The 21,137-nt window shown below is 39.5% G+C and overlaps 1 protein-coding gene across 3 annotated transcripts in view; it reads right to left on the reverse strand.

Moving 5' to 3' along the window:
• The window catches only part of Atl2 (atlastin GTPase 2), a 54,151-nt gene extending 45,237 nt beyond the window's left edge, over positions 1-8,914 (reverse strand). For 2 of the 3 annotated variants that reach the window (XM_027933485.2, XM_027933486.2), the window contains exon 1: positions 8,781-8,914. In XM_027933485.2, the coding sequence (XP_027789286.1) occupies positions 8,781-8,898 (118 nt within the window). In that variant the 5' untranslated portion in view covers positions 8,899-8,914. Of the gene's footprint in view, positions 1-8,247; positions 8,426-8,780 lie in introns of those variants that run through there. The other variant, XM_071601507.1, reaches the window with a different exon arrangement.
• Between the last annotated feature and the right edge of the window lie 12,223 nt (positions 8,915-21,137).

Raw genomic sequence — 21,137 nt, forward strand, 5'->3', positions numbered from 1 at the left:
ACATGAAAGCTTGAAGCAGGGATCTCTATACTTTTCTATGCTGGTATTCACAAGCAACTGAAAAACCTTGCTTATAAGGTAGATATGAAACGTCAAATAACAGCATAAAAGGAAAAAAAAAAGTTCTGCCCAAGTATGGTCTTCAATTTGCCTGCCCCAACCCACCCCTTCTCTATCCCAAAAGAAAACTAATCCCATTCCTTTCATGTTCCCCCTTATCCACAAAAAGCATAACTTTGAACACTCAGTACATGCCAAATGTTTTTAAGGCATTATATTTTAATCTTAAACTTCTAAAGTAAGTTTTTTAAGTTACAAAATTGAAGCTTACACTATTGGTATGACTCTGCACCATGTACAGCCAGAGGAATGAGAAATTGTGCTTCATTTGTGTACTATGTGTCAAAATGCATTCTTCTATCATGTATAACTAATAACAAATTTAAAAAAATAAATGTTTAAAATGACATTGGGGAGAAAAAAAAAAAAACTGAAGCTTGATGGTTAAACAGAGCTGAACCTATCCATTATTTTCTTCTACCACAATTCTGGGCACTAAAGCAGATGCCCATAGTCTAGCAATTAAGAGACAGGCACAAGTAATCAATATTTCACAAAGAATTTAGAACAGTAAAAAAACAAAGCACTCCAACAGCATACCTAAAGAGGAGGTTGGCACTAAAGTCAGTATTTCAAAAGTTGCCAATTTAAGAAATATATTCATGTGAAAGAAATTATTTTAATTTTTTAAAAATATACTATCCTTACCAAAAAAATATAAAATTAAAAGGCAATTATAAAAAATAATTTATTACATACAAAAGGGATTTTAAAATAAAAGAAACTGAGAGATGGTCAAAGAAGCAATTAATAAAAAGAATTCATATTTCAATTGTGATATCAATATTTCAACATCAATTGCAAAAAGAAATACAAATCAGTCAGGCACTGTGGCACACAGCTGTAATTCAAGCAACTCCAGAAGCTGAAGCAGAAGTCTCACAAGTACAAGGACAGCCTGAGCAACTTAGGGAGACTCTATTCAAAATAAAAAATAAAAAGGGCTGGGTATGTAACTCAGTGCTAGAATGTTTACCAAGCATGCATAAGGCCCTGGGTTCAATTCCCAGTACCACCAAAAATATATATGTACATATTACAAATTAAAACAGTAAAATGCTCATTTTTACTTATGTGTTGGCCTATTTTCCCCCCTTTCTTGGTACTGGAGATTGAACTGGAGCCGCTTTACCACTGAGCTACATACCCAGCCCTTTTTATTTTTAGACAGGGTTAATTAAATTGCAGAAGTTCCCACTAAGTCATTGAGGCTGGCCTGGAACTTGAGACCCTCCTGCCTCAGCCTCAGAGTACCTAGAATTACAGGCATTTATTTTTAACTAACACCCATTGTGAACAAAGACATTTGTAAACAAACACAAACCTTACCCTACTGGAGAAAGAAAAGGTGTAACCTTTGTGAATGGATTTGGCCAGGGATAGCTTCAATCTTAAAAGTGTACATGCCATTTGACCCAGTCATCTACTTTTAAGAATCTATCCTAAAGGCCGTGATTTATCTGCAAAGACATTTAGCCAACATTATTCACAAGAAATAGCCCCATCTCCAAAAAGAGAATTAACTAAGTAGTACTACATCACCATTAAAAAAAAAAAAAAAAATCATACTGTAGGGATTATTTAATCATATGGGAAAATATGAAACAAAAAAGCAGATTACAACAATTACAATGAGGTCTCAATTTAGGAAAAATTAAATTATTCCTTTTTAAAAGAACATAAACTAAAACATATTCACTAAAATACTAGCAGTGGTTAGTTACCGTTAACAGGTATTTTTATTTTCTTCTTTTTCTTTATTTGTATTTTTCAAAGTGTTTTCCAAGATTTATTCATTTATTTTTTAATACCAGGGATTGAATCCAGGGGCGCTTTACCCTATCATGAGCCACATGCCCACCTCTTTTTTTATTTTTTATTTTTTATTTTGAGACAGAGTCTCACTAGGGTGCTCAGGGCTTCACTAAGTTGCTGAGGCTGGCTTTGAACTTGTAATCAATCCTCTTACCTCTGCCTCCCAATTGAGTCACTGGGATTACAAGTGTGCACCATCACACCAGCAAGATTTGCTGTTTTTAAAATTTTAAAAAGTTAAAAGCTAGGACCATGAGCTACCATTTTACACACAGTAAGCTTAAAAATCTATGATCATCCTGTTCAGTAACATGTTTTGCTACAACTTATACATGACAAATTTCTATCATAATATCCACTTGTAAAAAACATTTAGCACCAGCCATATCATTCAACCTTCTCAATTTCTAGCATACTTCAAAGTTTAGCTACTTTTTGAGAAACAACATCCAAGTACCCTGCCCTTTTTCTGCAGTAAAAGCCTCTCAATTCTATACAAAAAGTTCCACATAGCCAGTCCACACTGTCATATCTATTAAGAAATAAAAAGGCTGATGAAAATACAACAGCAATTTATGAAATTTTTATCAATAACTGTCTTCAAAAAAAAAATCTAAGAACAAGGGTGATTTTCTGCAAAAAAAAACTTCTCTCCAACTTGTCATTCAAAATAAAGTCCTCCCATTTTTATAAAAGTGAATTTAATCCAACTTTTTTTCTCATTGATCTGTGTATTAGAATGGTGAAAATTTGCACAGCTTATGTGCAAATTTTTCCTCTTTCAAGAATTTCTATATAGAATGCTTTAGAGTTTCTAAAGTGCCTAAATAGATAATACCTCTTTAATGAAGAAAAAAGAGAGGGAAGAGACAAGAAAGGGAAAAGAGGACAGGAGGGAGTTGGGGGAGGAGAAGCAGTTTGTAGGGTGGTACAGACCTGTAATCCCAGCAAATCTGGAGGCTGAGGCAGGAGGATCACAAATTCAAAGTCAGCATAGGCAACTTAGTGAGACCCTTTCTCAAAAAAAAAGAGTTGGGGATGTAGCCCAATGGTAAAGCACCCCTGGGCTCAATCTCCAGTGCCTCCCCCCAACACCCCCAAAAAAGGAAGGAAAAGGAAAGACCTATAAATTTAATAGGGTAGATATTAACCATCAGGAAGGCACAAATGTTACAGATAAACACTATAGTCCTAAAATTAAAATTCAAGTCTTGCTGGGTATGGTGATGTGTACACATCCCTAATCCCAATGAATCTGGAGGCTAAGGCAGAAGGATCACAAAATCAAGGTCAGTCTAGGAAATGAAGCAAGACCCTGTTTCAAATAAAAGGAAAAGGGCTGGGGATATAACTCAGTGGTAGAGTATCCAGGGATTCAATCCCTGGTACCCCCCCCCCCCCCAAAAAAAAAAAAAAAAGTTTTTTTAAATGTTAAGGATACAGTTCTAATTGCTGTCCATGACTCTACCAAAAAGGATTAAATGAATTGGAAGTCACTGTTTATGTGGTTTTAAATCAATCATTTTTTAGGCATTCCTTGTATATGACAGGCTGAAGTAGATTTTGCAGATCACTGTTTGAAAAGCCAATATTTGGAAACTGCCATGACCTTAAGCTAAGAAATGAACTCATACTGAATTCTGTAATTGAATTAATTCCAGAAGGTGACCTTGTCACATGATTGAGTCTCTAAAACGCATGCTTACTGAAATGAAGAGTTAAGAAATATGTATACTTATATTTACTTATATTTTATTTTTAAAACTGAAAAGGCCTTCCAAGTCACAAATCATCTATTTTAAAAATTAATTTAAGTTCAAAGTCTCAAATAATCAAACATTATAACTACTTCCAAAAGAATATTTGGCACAGGGTTAAGCAGTTTTGCCACATTTAATACTCAAAATAACCCTATAATGAACATATTATCCACATTTCACAGATAAAGTTAAAAACTTTCCCCCACCCTTGTCCAAACTAAACCTCCTTACACATTAAAGAAAAAAATTATAACTTTTGATTGCAAATGTACTTTACACATAATAGAACAAGTAGTGAAACTGGCACATTCTTACATGTTACTATGTCTTATACACAGCTTTACAAACTGTAAAGTATTACAAACACTTGTACCCTATCATCTGCTTCCCACAATAGCCTTGTTATGAAATTATCATTACTACTATATATGAGGGCTTCAAAGCTTAGAGAGCTTAAGTCACTCAGCTTATGACTCCTTGTTCTTCTTCCACCACATTTTCTTCTCTATGATTAAAGAAACATTGCTACCATATCAGCATTTTGCAGGGAAAGATGAAATGTACTAGAGACCCGAGCTATGCATCTTTCATCAATTACATATTTCTCCAACTAGTTATTAGAATTACTAGCTAACAGGATATCCAGCTAATCACTAACTGATGTCAATCACAGAGACACAAGTTGTATGAATAAGTTTTATTAAGCTAGTACTTTAGCAAGGGAATTACCTAGATTGTATCTATACTGACCAGAAGACCAAATTCAAGTAAGTCTAAAGAGCACAGTTTCTCTTTGGGAAAACAAAGGATGTTTAAATGAGTCTTTCATGATTTCAGTATTGTTTCTAGTAGCTATCATCTGCCCATCTAGTTACTGTATAGCCATTTTTTTCCAAAGTAGTGAAGATGGCTGCTGACACGCAGTGTTACAATTCTATCCACAATATATGTGTACACCAAAGCACATAAAGATATATTTACCAATAACTTAAGAAATCATTTGCAAAATGGTTACTTTGGCTTTGCACTTCCAGCCATTTCATGCTACTCAATAATGAGCAGAACTGTTATACTTTCTTCACCAATTGTTCTACTCTCTTTCATATCTACCTTTTCCCTTTCTACTTTAAAATTTCCTAGTCCACTTGGTGACTTGCCTTCTCATTCCTTTTTAAATGGCCCAATCTTCTCTCTCCTTCATTAGTTTATGCTTTCAAATTTTGTTTATTCAACAAAGCCTGGTCATTCCTAGTTATATGTGATAATGTCCAATGTATGTGGGACCCCTAGCCTCCTCCAAGTCTGTTAAGAGTGCCTCAGTAGTTTCTGAGACTGTGGAGAAATCACATTCACTCTCTTCAATGAGAATAACAGAATTCCTTCACAGAAAGGTTTTAAGAAATAAAATCAAGACAAGATTTTAAAGTGTTTTATAAAGTCCCAAAAATTACCCTGTTGCCACTGTATTTTCTGGTTGGCATTTCCTTCTGGCTAAACACTTTTAAAACTATAGAGAAAGCCCTCAACTGTTCTTCTGTATGGTGAATGGCAAAGGACAGTTAGGGTGGAAGAAACTTAGTTGAGTAATGGATTTATTGTAGGATCAAGTTCAGTTATTCTATGTTCACATCTATCAATGACAAATTTTCTAGAAAGTAAGTAACACACCTGGCTTTTGAAATCTCAAAATGGCTACAAAATCAGAATACCACCACACTTTAAAAAGGAGGGGGGGGGGGTAGTTGTTCTTTGTCTTCACCCCAGAGATAGCCCTCTTTCTTACAGAGCTATAAATCACCATTAAAGGAAAAAAGAAAAAAGAAAAAAAAAAAGTATTAACTTCTACTCCCTTTCCATTTTTGGCATTGAGAGCCTGCCAAACAGCTGCATGTCAAGCAAGCCTTCTAACTGACCAAAAACAATTTTTTAAACACATCTTGCCATATTTTGCAATAAAGGTAAAAGGTATTAGAGAGATCCTACTATGCATCTTTCATCAGTTACATATTTCTCCAGTAGTTATTAGAGTTACTAACTGGCAGTGTATTCAACTAATCACTGATTGTTCTTATGTCAACCATAGAAACACAAGTTATGAATAAGTTTTACTAAGCAGGTAGGTTGGCAAGGGAATCCCCTGGATTCTACATGAACTAGTCAGAAGACCAAATCCAAGTCAGTCAAAAGTGCACATTATCTCTTTGGGGAAAAAAAAAGAGGATGTTTAAATGAGTCTTGCTACTAAGTCCCACAATTTAAAAAATATATCTTGTAGTTCAGCATCATCATACTAGTTGACAGTGTTCCAAGTACAAGTAGTTGCCTAATTTTGGAAAAGGTCTAACAATTTCAAGAAAGTTTTTATTTGTGAATATTAAACTTTAATATTAGCCACAATTAAATTTCATTGTGGCTAGGAATGTAGCCCAGTAGTAGAGCATTTGCCTAACCATGTACAAGATCCTGGGTTTGATACCCTGCTGTGGGGAGGTGGGGGAGGGGGGTTGTTACAGCAAAAAACAAAAACTTTATCACAAAGTTACAATACAGTCTCTCTCTCTTTCTCTCTCTCTCACACACACACACACACACACACACACACAAACAATATTCTGAAATACTGCATGCCTATGTGCACTAAACTTAAGGCCAGAATCTTAATTTTTGACCACAGTTTATTTTCCCTGTAACAAATGTCTCTTTACTGTTAGGTAGCTCTTCTCCCCACAAAAGAAAAATTTCACAGAATTTCAAAACACTTTACTAAGTAGATTTAATCACATCTACAGAATCCTATCAACCTGTAAAGTCAATAATGCTTATGTACTGAGATGTTTATTTGCTGTCTAAAGATCCTACATTCCTAAAAGAGTAAACATTTCTCTTAAGAGAAACACAGCATCTTCCTAACTACTAAAGTGACACCTGACTCACCCCAACTCAACTCTTCAACTTTACTTCTCCAGAAAGCAGAGGGGGAAAAAAAGAGTTTATACAACATGATCAAAAAAAGATGAGTCCCTAATAATTCACAACTTGTTTGTTCTTATCTTCAACTCAAATCCTAACAAGTTTATTTGGTTTTTAATGCAGTAATGGGTGTCTCTGAACAAATTAGAAGGTGCAGGGGTTCTTTTAGGCAGTCAATTGATAGGAATGGCTATCAATTTAATTTCTTCCCCCTCTCACCACCACCACAACCAGAAGAAAGACAAAATCTCTAAGTAGCAGTCAAGAGCTTTTAGTAAGTGGTAGGCCCCATTTATCAACAGTCTCCTGAGTCTTCTCTCTTTTCAATAAGCAACACAAAAACAATGTTCATAACCATAACTGAGTCAAAATGTATGCTTCTCCTAAAAAGGCAAGTAGATGAAATACTTTGAAACTATATCTAAAAGAGTTTGGGGTAGTGAGGAGCACATACATCCCCCTCTCCTAGGGCCCAAAAGAACTAAATTAATCCATTCATATTTCAGGCAGCTAATTACTTGAGATATACAACCCGCAGATATAAGGCAAAGCCTCTCCGGAAGTATTTCTTTCTATAAACTATAAACAGTTCAGTCAAGTGCTGTAGTTGGCAAACAATAACTCAATAAGCTTCATTTTCTTTTCTTTTTCATTTAGGAAAATTCTAGTTTGTCATCATCACCTTATATATGTCCAAGGACTACCATGAATGATCAAGTATATTTATTCTAAATAAACTTTTTTATTAAAGTGAATCCTTACCAGACCGGTAGCACAGAAAGCTGGGGCAGGAAGATCGCAAGTTCCAGGCCAAGTTGGGCAAATTGATGGGACCCTGTCTCAAAACTTTAAAATCAAGACAAAGAGGTGTGGAGGGGTCGGGGATAGCCCTCAAAGGTAGAGTGCCCCAGGGTACAATTCTCAATACCACAAAAATAACAAAATAAAGTGAATACCTGTGTTTAATATTTAATTCAAATGTTTTAAATTTCATCCAGTAAAACTTTTATCAGATTGTGAAAAAAAATCAGAAAGCACGTGCTCACATTCAGTATATTTAATATACTCTTACCTTAGCTCGACGTACTTAACTCTAGGCTTTTACTATTTATAAGCCTTTGAGAAACTTTATGCCTTTAAGTAACATCAAAATTCTCAATCAGGATTCCAAACATTTAATTCACACCACAGTGAAAGATCAAATGCTAAACTCCTAAAAATAGGGGTGCTATGAGTGAAAGAAACACACAACACCGTGCTGCCAACGCAACTGCGCCTTCGAGGGGGCAGGGGCGCCTTTACACGTACAGTAGGAGCTCACATTCAGCAAAACCGGGGAACGAAGGATCAGGTGACTTAACACCACACTTTCAGTCTGATCCAAATGACTAGGAACCCTAGGCTCAAAACACCAGTTTGACACCTAAATCTAGACTTGAGACCCTTGCCACGCGCAACTCGCTCAAATGGGTCGGGGACTGAGGGCCCCCCCCCCCCCCGCCGCCCCGGAACGCGAGCCCAAGCACAACCCCGGCCTGCATACTGGGTTCACTTAAGAAGTGTGTCGGGAGAGCCTTCCGACCTGGCAGCGAGGTGTCCGCTCTCCTCACGTCCTTCTCCCCGAAGGGGCCCATCACGCCCCGGCCGCCCCTCGTTCTCTGTCCGCGCGAAGCCCAGAGGGCAGAGAGTGCCCTCCAGGTGACGGGTCGCCTCGCCGCGCCCGAGATCGAAGGACTGCGCGGCGGCGCCGCCGACCTCCCCAAGTCCCAGCCCGCAACCCTGGCTCAAGGCCGCCCCCTCGGGCCGGGGCGGACACGGCCGCAGCCACGCGGCTGGCGAGCGGGCAGGGGGCCGGGCCCGGTTCAGACGCGCATGCCGCCAGTTCACCCGACAGCTGCAAGAGCTGCGAGAACCGCACGCCGCTCTCTCAGGCCGCGCGCGGCAGAGCACGGGGCGCGGCTGGGGCTAGGCCCGGCGGGCAGACGCAGCGGCGGGAGGAGAGCGGAGCCAGCCCAGGACTCCGACCCCGCCGCCTGAGGCCGGTGCCCGCAAGCCCGAGCTGCCGGCCGCCTCCTTCTACACGAGCCCTGCGGGCTCTGTCCTGCCGGGCCGTACCTAGGGAGGTCGTGGACGAGACGTGGTTAACCCCGGCGCTAGGGTCGCTGGTCCGCCGCCGGCGCCTCAGCCCCTGGTGCGGCTGCTGCCTTCGCGCTGCCTCGTCCCTCTCCGCCATCTTGTACCGATTTAAAATTAACTCCCCACTGACGTCAAACGCCGCCGCCGCTTTATCAACCTCCCGGGAGCCGGCGGGGCGGCCAGCGGGTCCTAGCGCCGCCCTCAGCCCGCGCCTCCTCGTGCTGCCCCCGCCCCCGTCCCGCCCATCCGCTCCCTCACTCCGCCTCCGCCTCGCAGACGTGCGACGGGGATTTCTCCGCCCAGCGTTTCTGGCAGGAATGGGGGCGCGCCACCGCCCTCCCCGCGGTCTAACACGCCCACCTTTCTGAGCTACCTACCACACCCCCTTAGCTCTGGGCTGGATTGTGTAAACCGATAAGGTATCTCTGAGGACTAAGTTCTTCCTTCCCAATTCAGTTCCCCAATTCTATTTACATCTCTAGTGTTGGTTCGTGCCCTGCACGTGAGGTTGCGTTCACACCCCTTTCCTTCTCGCCTTTCCATTCCCACGACCGCCTCCGCAGCTGTTCCCCTTATCGCCCTCTTCACCCAGCAAATTGTTGCTTGTGCTCTTCTTTTTATCTTTTCGTCACCCGTGCAAGTCCGTACTGTTGTTTCCTCTCCTACCACCATCATACAGTTTGTTTGCACTAGCTTCCCATCTCCCCATTACTTAGGAGATTCTCCTGTCTTCTTAACTGCGCGTACCATAACCTTACCCTCCTGTTCTTGGCACTCTGCAGGGGCAAACCAGAAAGCACTCTGATCAGATAATGAATTGTAGTAGGTCCTTTCTGAACTGTGATGAACCTTCTTGTGGGGATCCAGTGACATCCTATAGAAAGTTCAGGTGACTTTTTGAAATAATTGTCAACCTGTGTTAGCTTCTGCGAAACATGGTCTCTATTCTCTTGGATTTTTACCACATCCTCAGCTTCATTAGAAACTCCTTTTCTCTGGGTAAAAACAGGTGTCCACGTATTCAAATAAATGCCTTGTTCAGGTCTTCTCATAATCTGAAGCTCACAGCCTTTCATCCTGCATGATCTTTAGAAAAACATTGGTATCATAGAAGCTTGCAGGGGACCATTGTAGAGGGACTTTTCTTGGGCTGTTGGGGATTGTTTAGTCATCTGTTTTCTGTCTTTACCACTAAGGGAAGAGATTGAGAGCTCCTTCTGATTCCTGGAGAAGTCTAAGCAGCTACTTGTCTGATGAAGTGTTTTCTTTCATCCATCTCCTATGTGATATTTATTTAATATTGTCCGTTCTGCTTTGTGCAAAGCATCATCTCGGGCATAAGAGAAGATGCAAAGATAATATTTTTACCTTCCATTCACTATTAGCAGTTAACGTAGCACTGAGCATACCCCATCAACGATACTGAGAAAGTTAGGGTGATTCCCAAGGTTGCACTGCTGGCCAGTTGGTCACCTAACTAGTGTCCTCTCTGCTATTAGACACTGTTAGTCTCATAGGTTGCTACTAAGTGCCCCAACAAATTCACAGCTCCTAACTCCAAAAAGCCAAATGCAAGCAGGCAAGAGAATGATCATTGGTCCCACCAACACCTCAAGTTCATGTTTTAAGAGTTTTCTTCCATTTTTCCCACATTAGTCATCTCTCCTCGATTTCTTATCACAGTGAAACCTCAACATTATTCCAGACTTCTCTCCTTTCTTTTTTTTTAAGAGAGAGAGAGAGAGAAAGAGAGAGAAACTTTTTTAATATTTATTTTTTAGTTTTTCAGCGAACACAACATCTTTGTTTGTATGTGGTGCTGAGGATCGAACCCGGGCCGCACGCATGCCAGGCCAGCGCAATACCGATTGAGCCACATCCCCAGCCCTTCTCTCCTTTCTTCTACACCCAAAAGTCCCATGTGAAGTCAATTCTGACTTCTGAATTTCTCCTTTGCTCACCTCCTCTATCCCCTGAATCTCCTTCTTGATTCATCAGCTCCCACTAGACATACTGTAAAAACTGGTTGTCCTCCTTTGGGTCCTCCACACAGCCTCCAGTTTGAGTTTTCTTACATGCAGATTTGATCATGTGGTCTATCTGCTGCAAATTAAATCAAGTTCTTCAGAATAGTTGGCAGCCAATCCCTAAAAAACAAATGCCGAATGTCTTCTCTGATATACGGGGAGTGACTCAAAATAGGATAGGGAGGAAGAGCATGAGAAGAAGACTACCACTAAATAGGGAAGAGAGGTGGGAGGGAAAAAGAGGGAAAAGGGGAGTTGCACAGAAGATGGAAGGAGAACCTCATCATTATACAGAATATATGTATGATGTTGTGATGAGAAAAAGAAAAAAAAGTGTGTCACATTAGATTGGATAGAGAGAAATGATGGGAGGGGAGGGGAGGCGTAGGGGGGATAGGAAGGGCAGCAGAATAGAATAGACATTATGATTGCTGTATGTATATAGGTGACTCTATGACCAATGTGATTCTGCAATCTGTACAATTAGAAAAATGAGAAATTATACCCCAATGATTCAAATGTATGAATTGCCAAGATCATTGCAATATCATGTGTAGCTAAAAAAAAAAAATGAAAAAAAAAGAATAGTTGGCAAAGTCTTTTGATTCAGCCTCTACTATATATTGAGCCTCCTTCTTCACCATTCATTTTTTCATGTGTTAATTTAACAGATAAATCTTGACTCTGTTGTAGGTTCTGAAGAGACAAATAATGAACAAGACAAAATAGGTTTCCTTGGGTTTTGTCTCTTTCCAAACCCCACACAGAGCCCTCCACGATAAGAGAGTAACTCGGAAGCTCAAAGGTCAGTCTTGCTCAGGGTTATCTCCGGTGTCTAGACAATGCCTGGTATATAGTAGAGTCTCAATCAAAACCCGTGGAATGAACAAATGAGTAAATAAATGAATGATTCTACCACTGATTGACCTGATGCTTCTAAACTTCTAAAATCCTCACCTTTTTTTTACAATTAATAGCATTTAAAAAAAATTTTTTTAGTTGTCAGTGTACCTTTATTTTAATTTTATGTGGTGCTAAAAATTGAATCCAGTGCCTCACACATGCTAGACAAGTGCTGTACCACTAAGCTACAACCCCAGCCCAATTAACAGCATTTTTATGGGATCAAATCAAACAATGGATTGAGAGCATTTTCTTAATTGAGAACATTTCTTGACTATAAACAGCTAACATTTATGGAATGTTCACTCTTCCAGGCACCGTTTAAAATACTTTATATATGTTATCATTTAACCTTTATAACAATCCTAAGGGGTAAATTCTATTACTAGTCTCATCTTATAGATAAACAGAGGCATCGGAGATCAAATAACCTGCTTAAGTGGCAGGTGTGGCATTCAAAGACAGGCAATCTGATTACAGAACTTGTGCTCATTCCCACTGTGATAGTGTTTACAAACTATGAGTGTCTGGAGAGCAGAATCCATAGCTTAACCACACCAGGGACTCTGGTGTTCTGCCTTCAGTTAATGTAAATTATAATTTAAATTAATTAATTAATTTTATATATATATATATAAAATCCCATGAGGGGAAAAAATCAGCAGAAGACATCCACAGACAATTCAATGAAAAGTTTTTAAAATTGTCCTTAAACAAATAAAAAATGTTTACTTCCTCTCATAAAAAGAGTATCGCAGACAAAAACAACACTAAGAATCCACTCATCCATTTGGCAAAAACTCAAAAGCTTATGATTACAGTGTGTTGGACAAGGTGTGGGAAAAAGTTATTCTCATACACTGAGAATGCTAAATGATATGTCTCCTATAGAAAGGAATTTGCAATAACCAACAAAGCTATTTTGCTTTTACTTCAACCCACTAATCTCACTTCTGAGCATTTACCCTGTAGATACAATCCAACAGTACCAAAAAATACATTTACACAAGGTTATTCATTGCCACATTATTTGCTGTTGCAAAACATTGCAAACTATGTAAATGTTCAAGCATAAGTGGTTGTTTAAATTATTCTATGATAAATACTCATGATGGACCACTTTGCAGCTGTTATAAAGGGGAAAAAAAGGAAGATCTTTGTGAATTGATATCAAGTAATTTCCATGAAATTTTCTTAAGTGGAAAAAGCAAAAGGGCATATTAGTATGCTACCATTTTTGTGAAGAGAAGAAATAACAAAGTATACATATATCTACTTATCTATACAAAAAGATATAACATACTATTCCAAAGAGGGAAAAAAAGAAAGACAACCAATCTAAGTAATTTGAAAATATACTATTAAATCATAAATATGTCTCACTCTTGTGCAGAATCAGGAGAGAACAGAAAAAAAAAATCAGACCCCTTTTTAGTAGGCTTGTTTTCATAGAGATAACAGGCGAAGTAGTTCTGAACTTATTTTAGATGTACTATGGGATTGAGCAAATTAGTGACTATCTTGATACTGTTAAGAGCCAGTGTTCTCAATAGGGAAGATGGGACATACGGATAATGAAAGAAAAAAGCAAGATGAACACAATGGGATGAATTAAGTTGCAGGTATTGACATGGACTCAAGATTTCTAAAGTAAATAATAGGTATATGAAAGTTTAAATATGTAAATATGTGCATACAGTTGTATATTTGTGTACGCACATGTGTGTATATATGTGTGTACATATATATGAGAAATATATATATATTTCTCAACTCACCTAGGCCTATTAGCAAAGACATCAAAAGTAGCAATGAGCTGGGTACACACTCCTGAAATCCCAATGGCTTGGGAAGCTGAGGCAGGAGGATCATGAGTTCAAAGCCAGCCTCAGCAAAAGTGGGGTTCTAAGCAACTCAGTGAGACCCTGTCTCTAAATAAAATACAAAATAGGGCTGGGGATGTGGCTCAGTGATCGAGTGACCCTGAGTTCAGTCCCCAGCACATTCCCCCAGCAAAAAGTAGCAATTATCACACAGTGCCCAGTCTTGGTCCTTAGTGCCATTTTCTAAAGGAGCCAAGAGTCCTTGGAGAAAGGGCTGATCCCAGAAATGTCTCAGGTTTGGTGTTTCTGTGACAGAATTTAAGCTGTTGCTCAACAATTTAGTAAGATATGCCACCCAAACACAAGGTAACTTGAAAGGGCTCCCACTGGCCAAATCTGGGACAATTTGGAGTAAAGGTTATGATGTATGCCACTTCTTCTCAAATCACTCAGAAAATATATGTATATAGAGAAAGAAAGAGAAGGGGAAACAGAGAAAACAAATGATAAAGCAAATTAAGTAAAATGTTAATAATGCATGAATCTAGATAATAAATAATTATTCAGATGTTCTATGTATTATGCTTGAATTTTTTTTTTTTTTTTTTTATAAATTTGAAATTATTCCCAAGAAAGGTTTGGGTTTCTCAATAAAAAAAATGTAAAAATAAAATAATTATTTCTTTTACAAACAAAATGCCTTTGATCAAAGATCAATAAAAACTTACATTTCACATATTAATACAGTTGTTAAAAATCACTTTCATTAACAATTTGTCAATAGAGGAAATACTCATAATGTCAAAGAGGAAAAAGCTTCAATCCCATAAAAATGTGTAGATGTGTAAAAAAATGGAAAGAGATGTTAAAGGTAATAGGAACGGGTGTGGTGGCTCATGCCTATAATCTCAGCTAAGGCAGGAGGTTCACAAGTTTGAAGCCAACTGGGCAACTTAGTGAGACCCTGTCTCAAAATAAAACAAAAAGTGTTGGGGATTTAACTCAGTGGTAGAGCACTCCTGGATTCACTCTCCACTGCCAAAAAAAAAAAAAAAAAAAAAAAGAAGAGGAAGGAGAAGGAGAAGGAGGAGATGACAACCACATGGGCCTTCTAACATATGCATGATCTTCTAACATATGCATGCTCTTAACAATATTCTGATAACCCATGTTCTAAATCTGGGACCTAAATCACCACCATCATCCCAAGAACAATTACACTTCCCTCTCCTTCATAGAATTGGTAGGCTCTTTGTTAACTTGTGAAGCAGCATTCTTCTTGTGTGTTTATGATTGTACAATTTGGAGAGCTTACTTTGTGTGGACATTTTCTGTTTTATTATTGGCCCCAAGAACATAGTGTTTTCTTTTTAAATGAGAAGACCAAAAAAGAAAAAAACTTTAAAAAGATGATTTTTCAAAGATGTATACTCTGTCATTTACTCACCAAAAATGCAGAGATACATAGAAAAAATAAATGGTTCACAAATGAGATGTTTAGAAATTAAAATATTTAAGAAATCATTTCTAATGTAAAAAAGCATAGACCAAGCTAGGCATGGTGGCTCACTCCTGTAAATCCAGCAGCTGGGGAGGCTGAGACAGGAGGATCGCAAGTTCAAAGCCAGCCTCAGCAAAAGCAAGGCGCTAAACAACCAATGAGACCCTCACCAGTTGGCTATAAATAAAATCTTCAATAACTGCTATAGTTTGGATCTGATCTTAAGTATCCTCCAAAGGTCTATGTGTTATAGGCTTGATGCCCAAGGTAACAAACTTGCTGGCTTGTAACATTCATCCAAGCCTCTGCAGTTTAGCATAAGCATTCTTGAGGAAGATGCAGTCATCTGGTGTGGAATAGCACCCTTTATGGTTTTCTTCCCTCCGCCTTGAAGGAATCCAAATCTATTTATCTAGTCTACTATCCCTGCATAGATATCAATCAAATCTTTTTTCTCTTTTGTGCTTTTCTCTTTAGGTGTTCTGCCCATCCTAGAGCCCAAACCCACTCTCTCCCCAGTCTGTGGTTACAACACCTGAGTCAAGATAAGGTCAAACTCTTATTTAAAAAAAAAAAAAATTGGCTGTCCAAAAAAAGAAGAGGGTGAAGTGAATGTTAAAGAAAACATTTCACTGCCATTTGTCAGACACATATTTTCTTAACAAGCCTTCTATGGGGAAGGAAAGCACAGGGCATAGAGAGTCTGAGAACTGACTGGAATTCACCCTGTTATCTTGTTAACCCCTGCCAAGATGGTGTAAGAAAGAAGGAATGGTCTTCCCTATAACACGCAGAAAACTGGATCTCCATTCATGGAAACCATTCCCTTGATTTGGAGTATATCACCTAGATGAGGCAGGGTTAAGCTGGGGAAACAGGTAGACAAATAAATATGAAGTGGTGACCACAATAGAAAAAGTGTGAGAAATTACTGTGGCGCAAATGAAATAAACTGCTTGCTCTTGAAAAACCAGCCTCTACCTCAGAACAAAGCCTGTCCAAGGAAGGGGGCATGACCCTTATCCTTGGAAAGACCCACAGAGCACACCTAGGCACATAGCCACCCTGCTGAGTTGTTTATCTACATATAACAGGAGAGATCTGCTGTCCTTGACTCAATTAAGGCTAGGTGGGGACCCATAACAACACCCTAGCAGCCACCCATCAGCATGGGACAGGGAAAATAGCTGGGATGCCAGATGACCCTCCCAGTAGTTTATGGTGGTTGATAACGTGTTGGGAAACCTTGTAGTTCAGCACAAACACCCCTCTTGGCTTAAAACCAATCAGTTTAAAGGAATCCCCCTCTTGTACTAACCAATCACCCTTACCTAACTTGTTCCTGCCAGTGAATGTGCTAATCATGTTTTAGAGTTGTTGTTTGATTTTCCCGCGGTGTGTGATGATTTGCTGAGAGATGCTATGATGTATGTGAAGTCCTTGCCTTCCCCAAAGAGTGCAACTGCTGCAAACCCTGGGCTCAGGGCCTCTCAGTGTCACCAGTTGCTGTGTGCGTGCAGAGGACCGAGCTAGCTCGCAATAAACACCTCTTTGCTGCTTACATCAATCTTGGTCTCTGGTGGTCTTTTGGGGGGTCCCGAATTCGAGCATAACACTCTGGCAATGAAAAGATGCCTATGTTGGGGGTAAACTGCCTTCCATGTAAAGCTGTATTATCATTTCAGTGATGTGTTTTCTGAAAGTACTGTTTCAGCTACACTGTTCTTGCAAATTGTTGTTCCTGAAGATGTGTGCAAGAATGTGCAAAAGTGACTAATAAAGATGAGCAAGTGTTTGCCTGAACTGTGGGGTGGGGGATGGAATCTGGACACTGTTGCTCCAAGGTCCAGGAAACAAATGTAGGGGCTGCTGGGGAATTGGCCTTGAGGACTGGCAACACTGAAAGCACAGAAAGCAGTGAATTTGGCCCAGTCACTGTCATACTCAGGACAGACTCTTCAGGCAACTTTCCCTGACCTCAGGGGCCAGTGGCTGTTGATTAAACCCAGAAGTTGCACAACGGCTACAGTAAATAAACTGATTTGCTATATAGAGACTTCTTTGGAATTAAACATCTTGGAGAAGCCAGGCAGGAAATTTTTGCAGGGGCAGAGGGAAATCAGAGTTCCTGCTGGAGTAAATGTGAATTAAAAAAAGGTCTCTGAGTTATTGTGTGAGTCAACTTTCTGTTATTATAACAAATACCTAAAAAAATCAATCTATAAAGAGAAAAAGTTTATTTTGGCTCACAGTTTTGGAGATTCCAGTCTGTGATCCAGTGGACCCATTGCTTTTAGGCCTCTAGTGGTGGTACATGGTGGCAACGGTAGGGAGCATATGGTGGAGCAAACCACAGACCTTATAACAAGTCAAGGAGGAAAGAAGGGAGGGGAGGGCTGGGGTTGAACTCGCTCTTCAAGAGCATGCCCCCAGGGACCTAAGCACCTACCAAAAGCACTACCCTGGGAATCAAGCTTATAACACATAGACCTTTGGGAGATACTTAAGATCCAAACTATAGCAGTTATTGATGTGCAGGAAGATTGTATTTATAGGAAACTGGTGAGTCAGGGTTATTGGTTTATACTAAGATAAATAAAATCAAGAACATTTAGGTTTTCTTGAGTCTAAAACTTATTGTAGGAGCCTGAGCACAGGTGCATGCCTCCCTGGCATAACCCTGTTTGTCTCTGGTTGAGAATTACCGCCATCTTGAAAGCAGTTTTTCCATAGATTTCCATTTGGCCTTGCTGGTTAATATTAGGGGTCCATTTTTCTCTACAGCAAGGGTCCACTGTCTCTCATGAATGTAAGAGGAAACTCATGATTCCCCCATCTACATTCAACCTCAGACACAATGACTTTACACATGAGCATCAGTTCAAGCTGGTAAAAAGAACACCAGCTTTGGAATTCACACACCAGCTCTTTCACTTGGTTTTATGAGATTGAGAAAGATGATTACCCTCCCTGACCCTTGATCTCTTCTGCTTTGAAGTAAAATTCTCTTCTCTTAGGATCACAGTGAATGTAAATATTTTGCCCGGTGACAGGCACATGCCAATAAATAATAGACATCATGATTACTGCTCCAATGAAGCAGATCTATCAAGTCTAAGATCTTCCCTTTGAAGAGCAGGAGCATAATTAATAAAGATACCTATTCATAATATCATCTAACCTACAAAATAACTCTGTGAGTGTAATGGCACCCCCTCCTCCAAAAAAAAAAAAAAAAAAAAAATCTTAACTAAGCTTCCCCAGAAATCTTCACCATAATTGATTTTAGAGCTATAAGCAAAACAATCTATAAAAGAAGTTCAATGTTGCTGAGAGCCACGGCTGAGTCTGTATGGCCCCTGGCATTTTGCCAACAGTATTGATTGACAGGCGAGGCATTACTATCCGCCTCTGCCGCAACTTTTGAGTTCTCGCACTATTTTGGAGTTCTCGTGGGGATTTCCGGGGATTCCCCGAGAGTTCCCATTGGTTGGGGAAGTGCAGGAGGAGGGATTTCCGGGAGAGATATTTCCGGCTGGGGGTTCCTGGACAAGCCTCGTGGCGTTCAGGACGATTCCCCGGGAGCTGTGTGAAGTGTTTTCCTACAGTTTAAAAATAAAGTTTGTTCCTGCTTCAGTGGCTAGTGATTTGTGCCCAGCCAGACTGCGGCACAATGTAGGGCTGGGGTTGTAGCTCAGTGGCAGAGCACTTGCCTCACACATGTAAGGCACTGGGTTCAATCCTCAGCACCACATAAAAAAATAAATAAACAGAATAAAGATTAAAAAAAAAAGTTCAATGTAGTTAAACTTCCTATTTTCCTGTTGCTCTATTTTACTTGGTCACTGGCTGGGAAGAAATCAGCACACCAGGTGCTGAACACCCCTTTACTTGTTTTTCACAAACATGTATCCCGTATAGTAGTTTGTAGAAGTGTGTTTCCAAATGCAAAATATGATTTTAAAAAATCCTTTAACAAGGCCTCTGGCCTTGAGCTGGAGCTTCACAGAGAAGTCTACATTTTTAAGATAAGAGAAGTTACCAATTGGGCTCCATGGTAACTGCTGGCAGGGGGAGAAAAGAAAGGGAAAAAGAAGCTCTCCCCTTCTCAGGTGTTGTCCTTGGAGGGTTAACTTGCCCAGAACAGTGAAAGAAAAAGCTGCTTTTATGTGAACTTCTGAGCCCCTCCCCTGACATGCTCGGTATAAAATTCTAAAACTACTTGAGCTTGGGGTTTAGGGGATTAATTGATTACAGCAAAAGCTGTGCCCTCTGAACCTGGCTACAGCCAAATAACTGTTTCCTGCTGTCTTTGGTGCCTTGCTTCATCTGTCCCTACATCATCAGCCTTTTACAAATGAAGAAACTGAGGCTTAAAAGATTACATATTTGTTCAAGGCCACATGGCTAGTAAGTTGAGGAGCCAAAATTTCAACCCAGTTCTGTCTGCCTGAATTGCCCATGTTCTTAAGCATGTATTTCCAGATAGCACACTGTCCTTATGGCTAGGCACCGAAAATTCTATGCCAGAACCATTTATCCTGGCCACTAAGTAGCTAGAAACATCATTCCAGATGTCTAGACTGTTTCAGATGGCTGGTATTAACAAGGTTAAGGATAAGAGCACCCCTAGGGGAGCTGGAGATATAGCTCAGTTGGTAGAGTGCTTACCTTGCATGCACAAGGCCCAGGGTTCAATTCCCAGCCCCACAAAAAAAAAAAAAAAGAGCATCCCTGGGCACCAGGGGAGCACTATCCTGGATATGGTGGGGGAGCACCTACTTATCAAACAATTCCTGTAGAGTTCATTGGTGTCATGTAGTCACTAAAATAGTTTAGTTTATTGGTGTCATGTAGTCACTAAAATAGTTAAGCACTATCCTGGATAGGGTGGGGGATCACCTACTTATCAAACAATTCCTGTAGAGTTCATTGGTGTCATGTAGTCACTAAAATAGTTTAGTTTATAGGATCAATAAAAATCCAAATTTATTGCACTGCAAAAAAAAAAAAAAAAGTACAACCATCATACAAAAAAAGAAAAAAAATGCTTGTAGGATCTCTCTAGGAACTATATCATATTCTATCGCATTTTTTCAAAAATAATTCTGGAGGTGGGGCAAAGGTAGCCACCACGACACAGAAAATGTGGTTGTAACTTGACGCAACCCTTGCCATATGCTTTAGACTCCTCTGGGAACAGAGTAGTGAATGGTATCCACCTCAGGCCACTATCCAGACAACACCTAACATGTTTCCCATGGCTTGCCTGCCCCCAGGAATGCCTTTGAAGTCAGTGGGAAATCCAGACTTCACAGAAGAAACTGCACATCTTGGCCTCTGTTAAGATTAAGACAACATCTACATTGGCCTTATTACAATCAACATACCTTTTTGTAACTGAAGAACAGCCAAATCTTTCTTTCCATCTCACAACCCAACCCTGATTCCAAACCCCTAAAAATTCACTGGCTCGTTGACAGACAGAAACACTCCACCTGGACAATATACTTTGAATCCAATGTCCTTGTTATAACCTATTTTTAATACTTGGATTCATTGCCACTAGAATAGTTTCATCATTATATTTTGGTAGTTGAATCTCAGTTTTCTCTGACACTTCATCTCAGTATCATGCCATTTCTTCCTTTCCCCAAGATTCTTGGGTCTGTCTTCAATTATAATTACTCAGACTATCAGTTCCTTCTTTCCATTTCCCATAATAGTTCTTTGTTCCAGCTAAAATATAGGTATGTAATGACACTGCCACCTAATCTGCTTGGCAAATATTTATCTTTCAAGCTTTTCTCGATTATCCTCCAAGTGAGGTAGAGTAAAGTATAATGAAGTGGTTAACATAGTACCTTTTGGTATAATTTTTTTCATAAAAAAATAGATAATCAGAACACATACATATGGTGAAATACCCATACATAAATATATATGTGGTAAACATATAAGTAAATACATAACAATAATAAACACTTGGTGATTGCTCTTTGGTAAAGTTACCTATTTGTTTTTGTTGTCAATAAGTGATTCTTAATTTGTTTTGTTTGACTAATACAAATGATATGTAGCA

This window comes from Marmota flaviventris, chromosome 14 (genome assembly GCF_047511675.1).
Source record: "Marmota flaviventris isolate mMarFla1 chromosome 14, mMarFla1.hap1, whole genome shotgun sequence".
In the NCBI taxonomy this organism is placed as follows: Eukaryota; Metazoa; Chordata; class Mammalia; order Rodentia; family Sciuridae; genus Marmota; species Marmota flaviventris.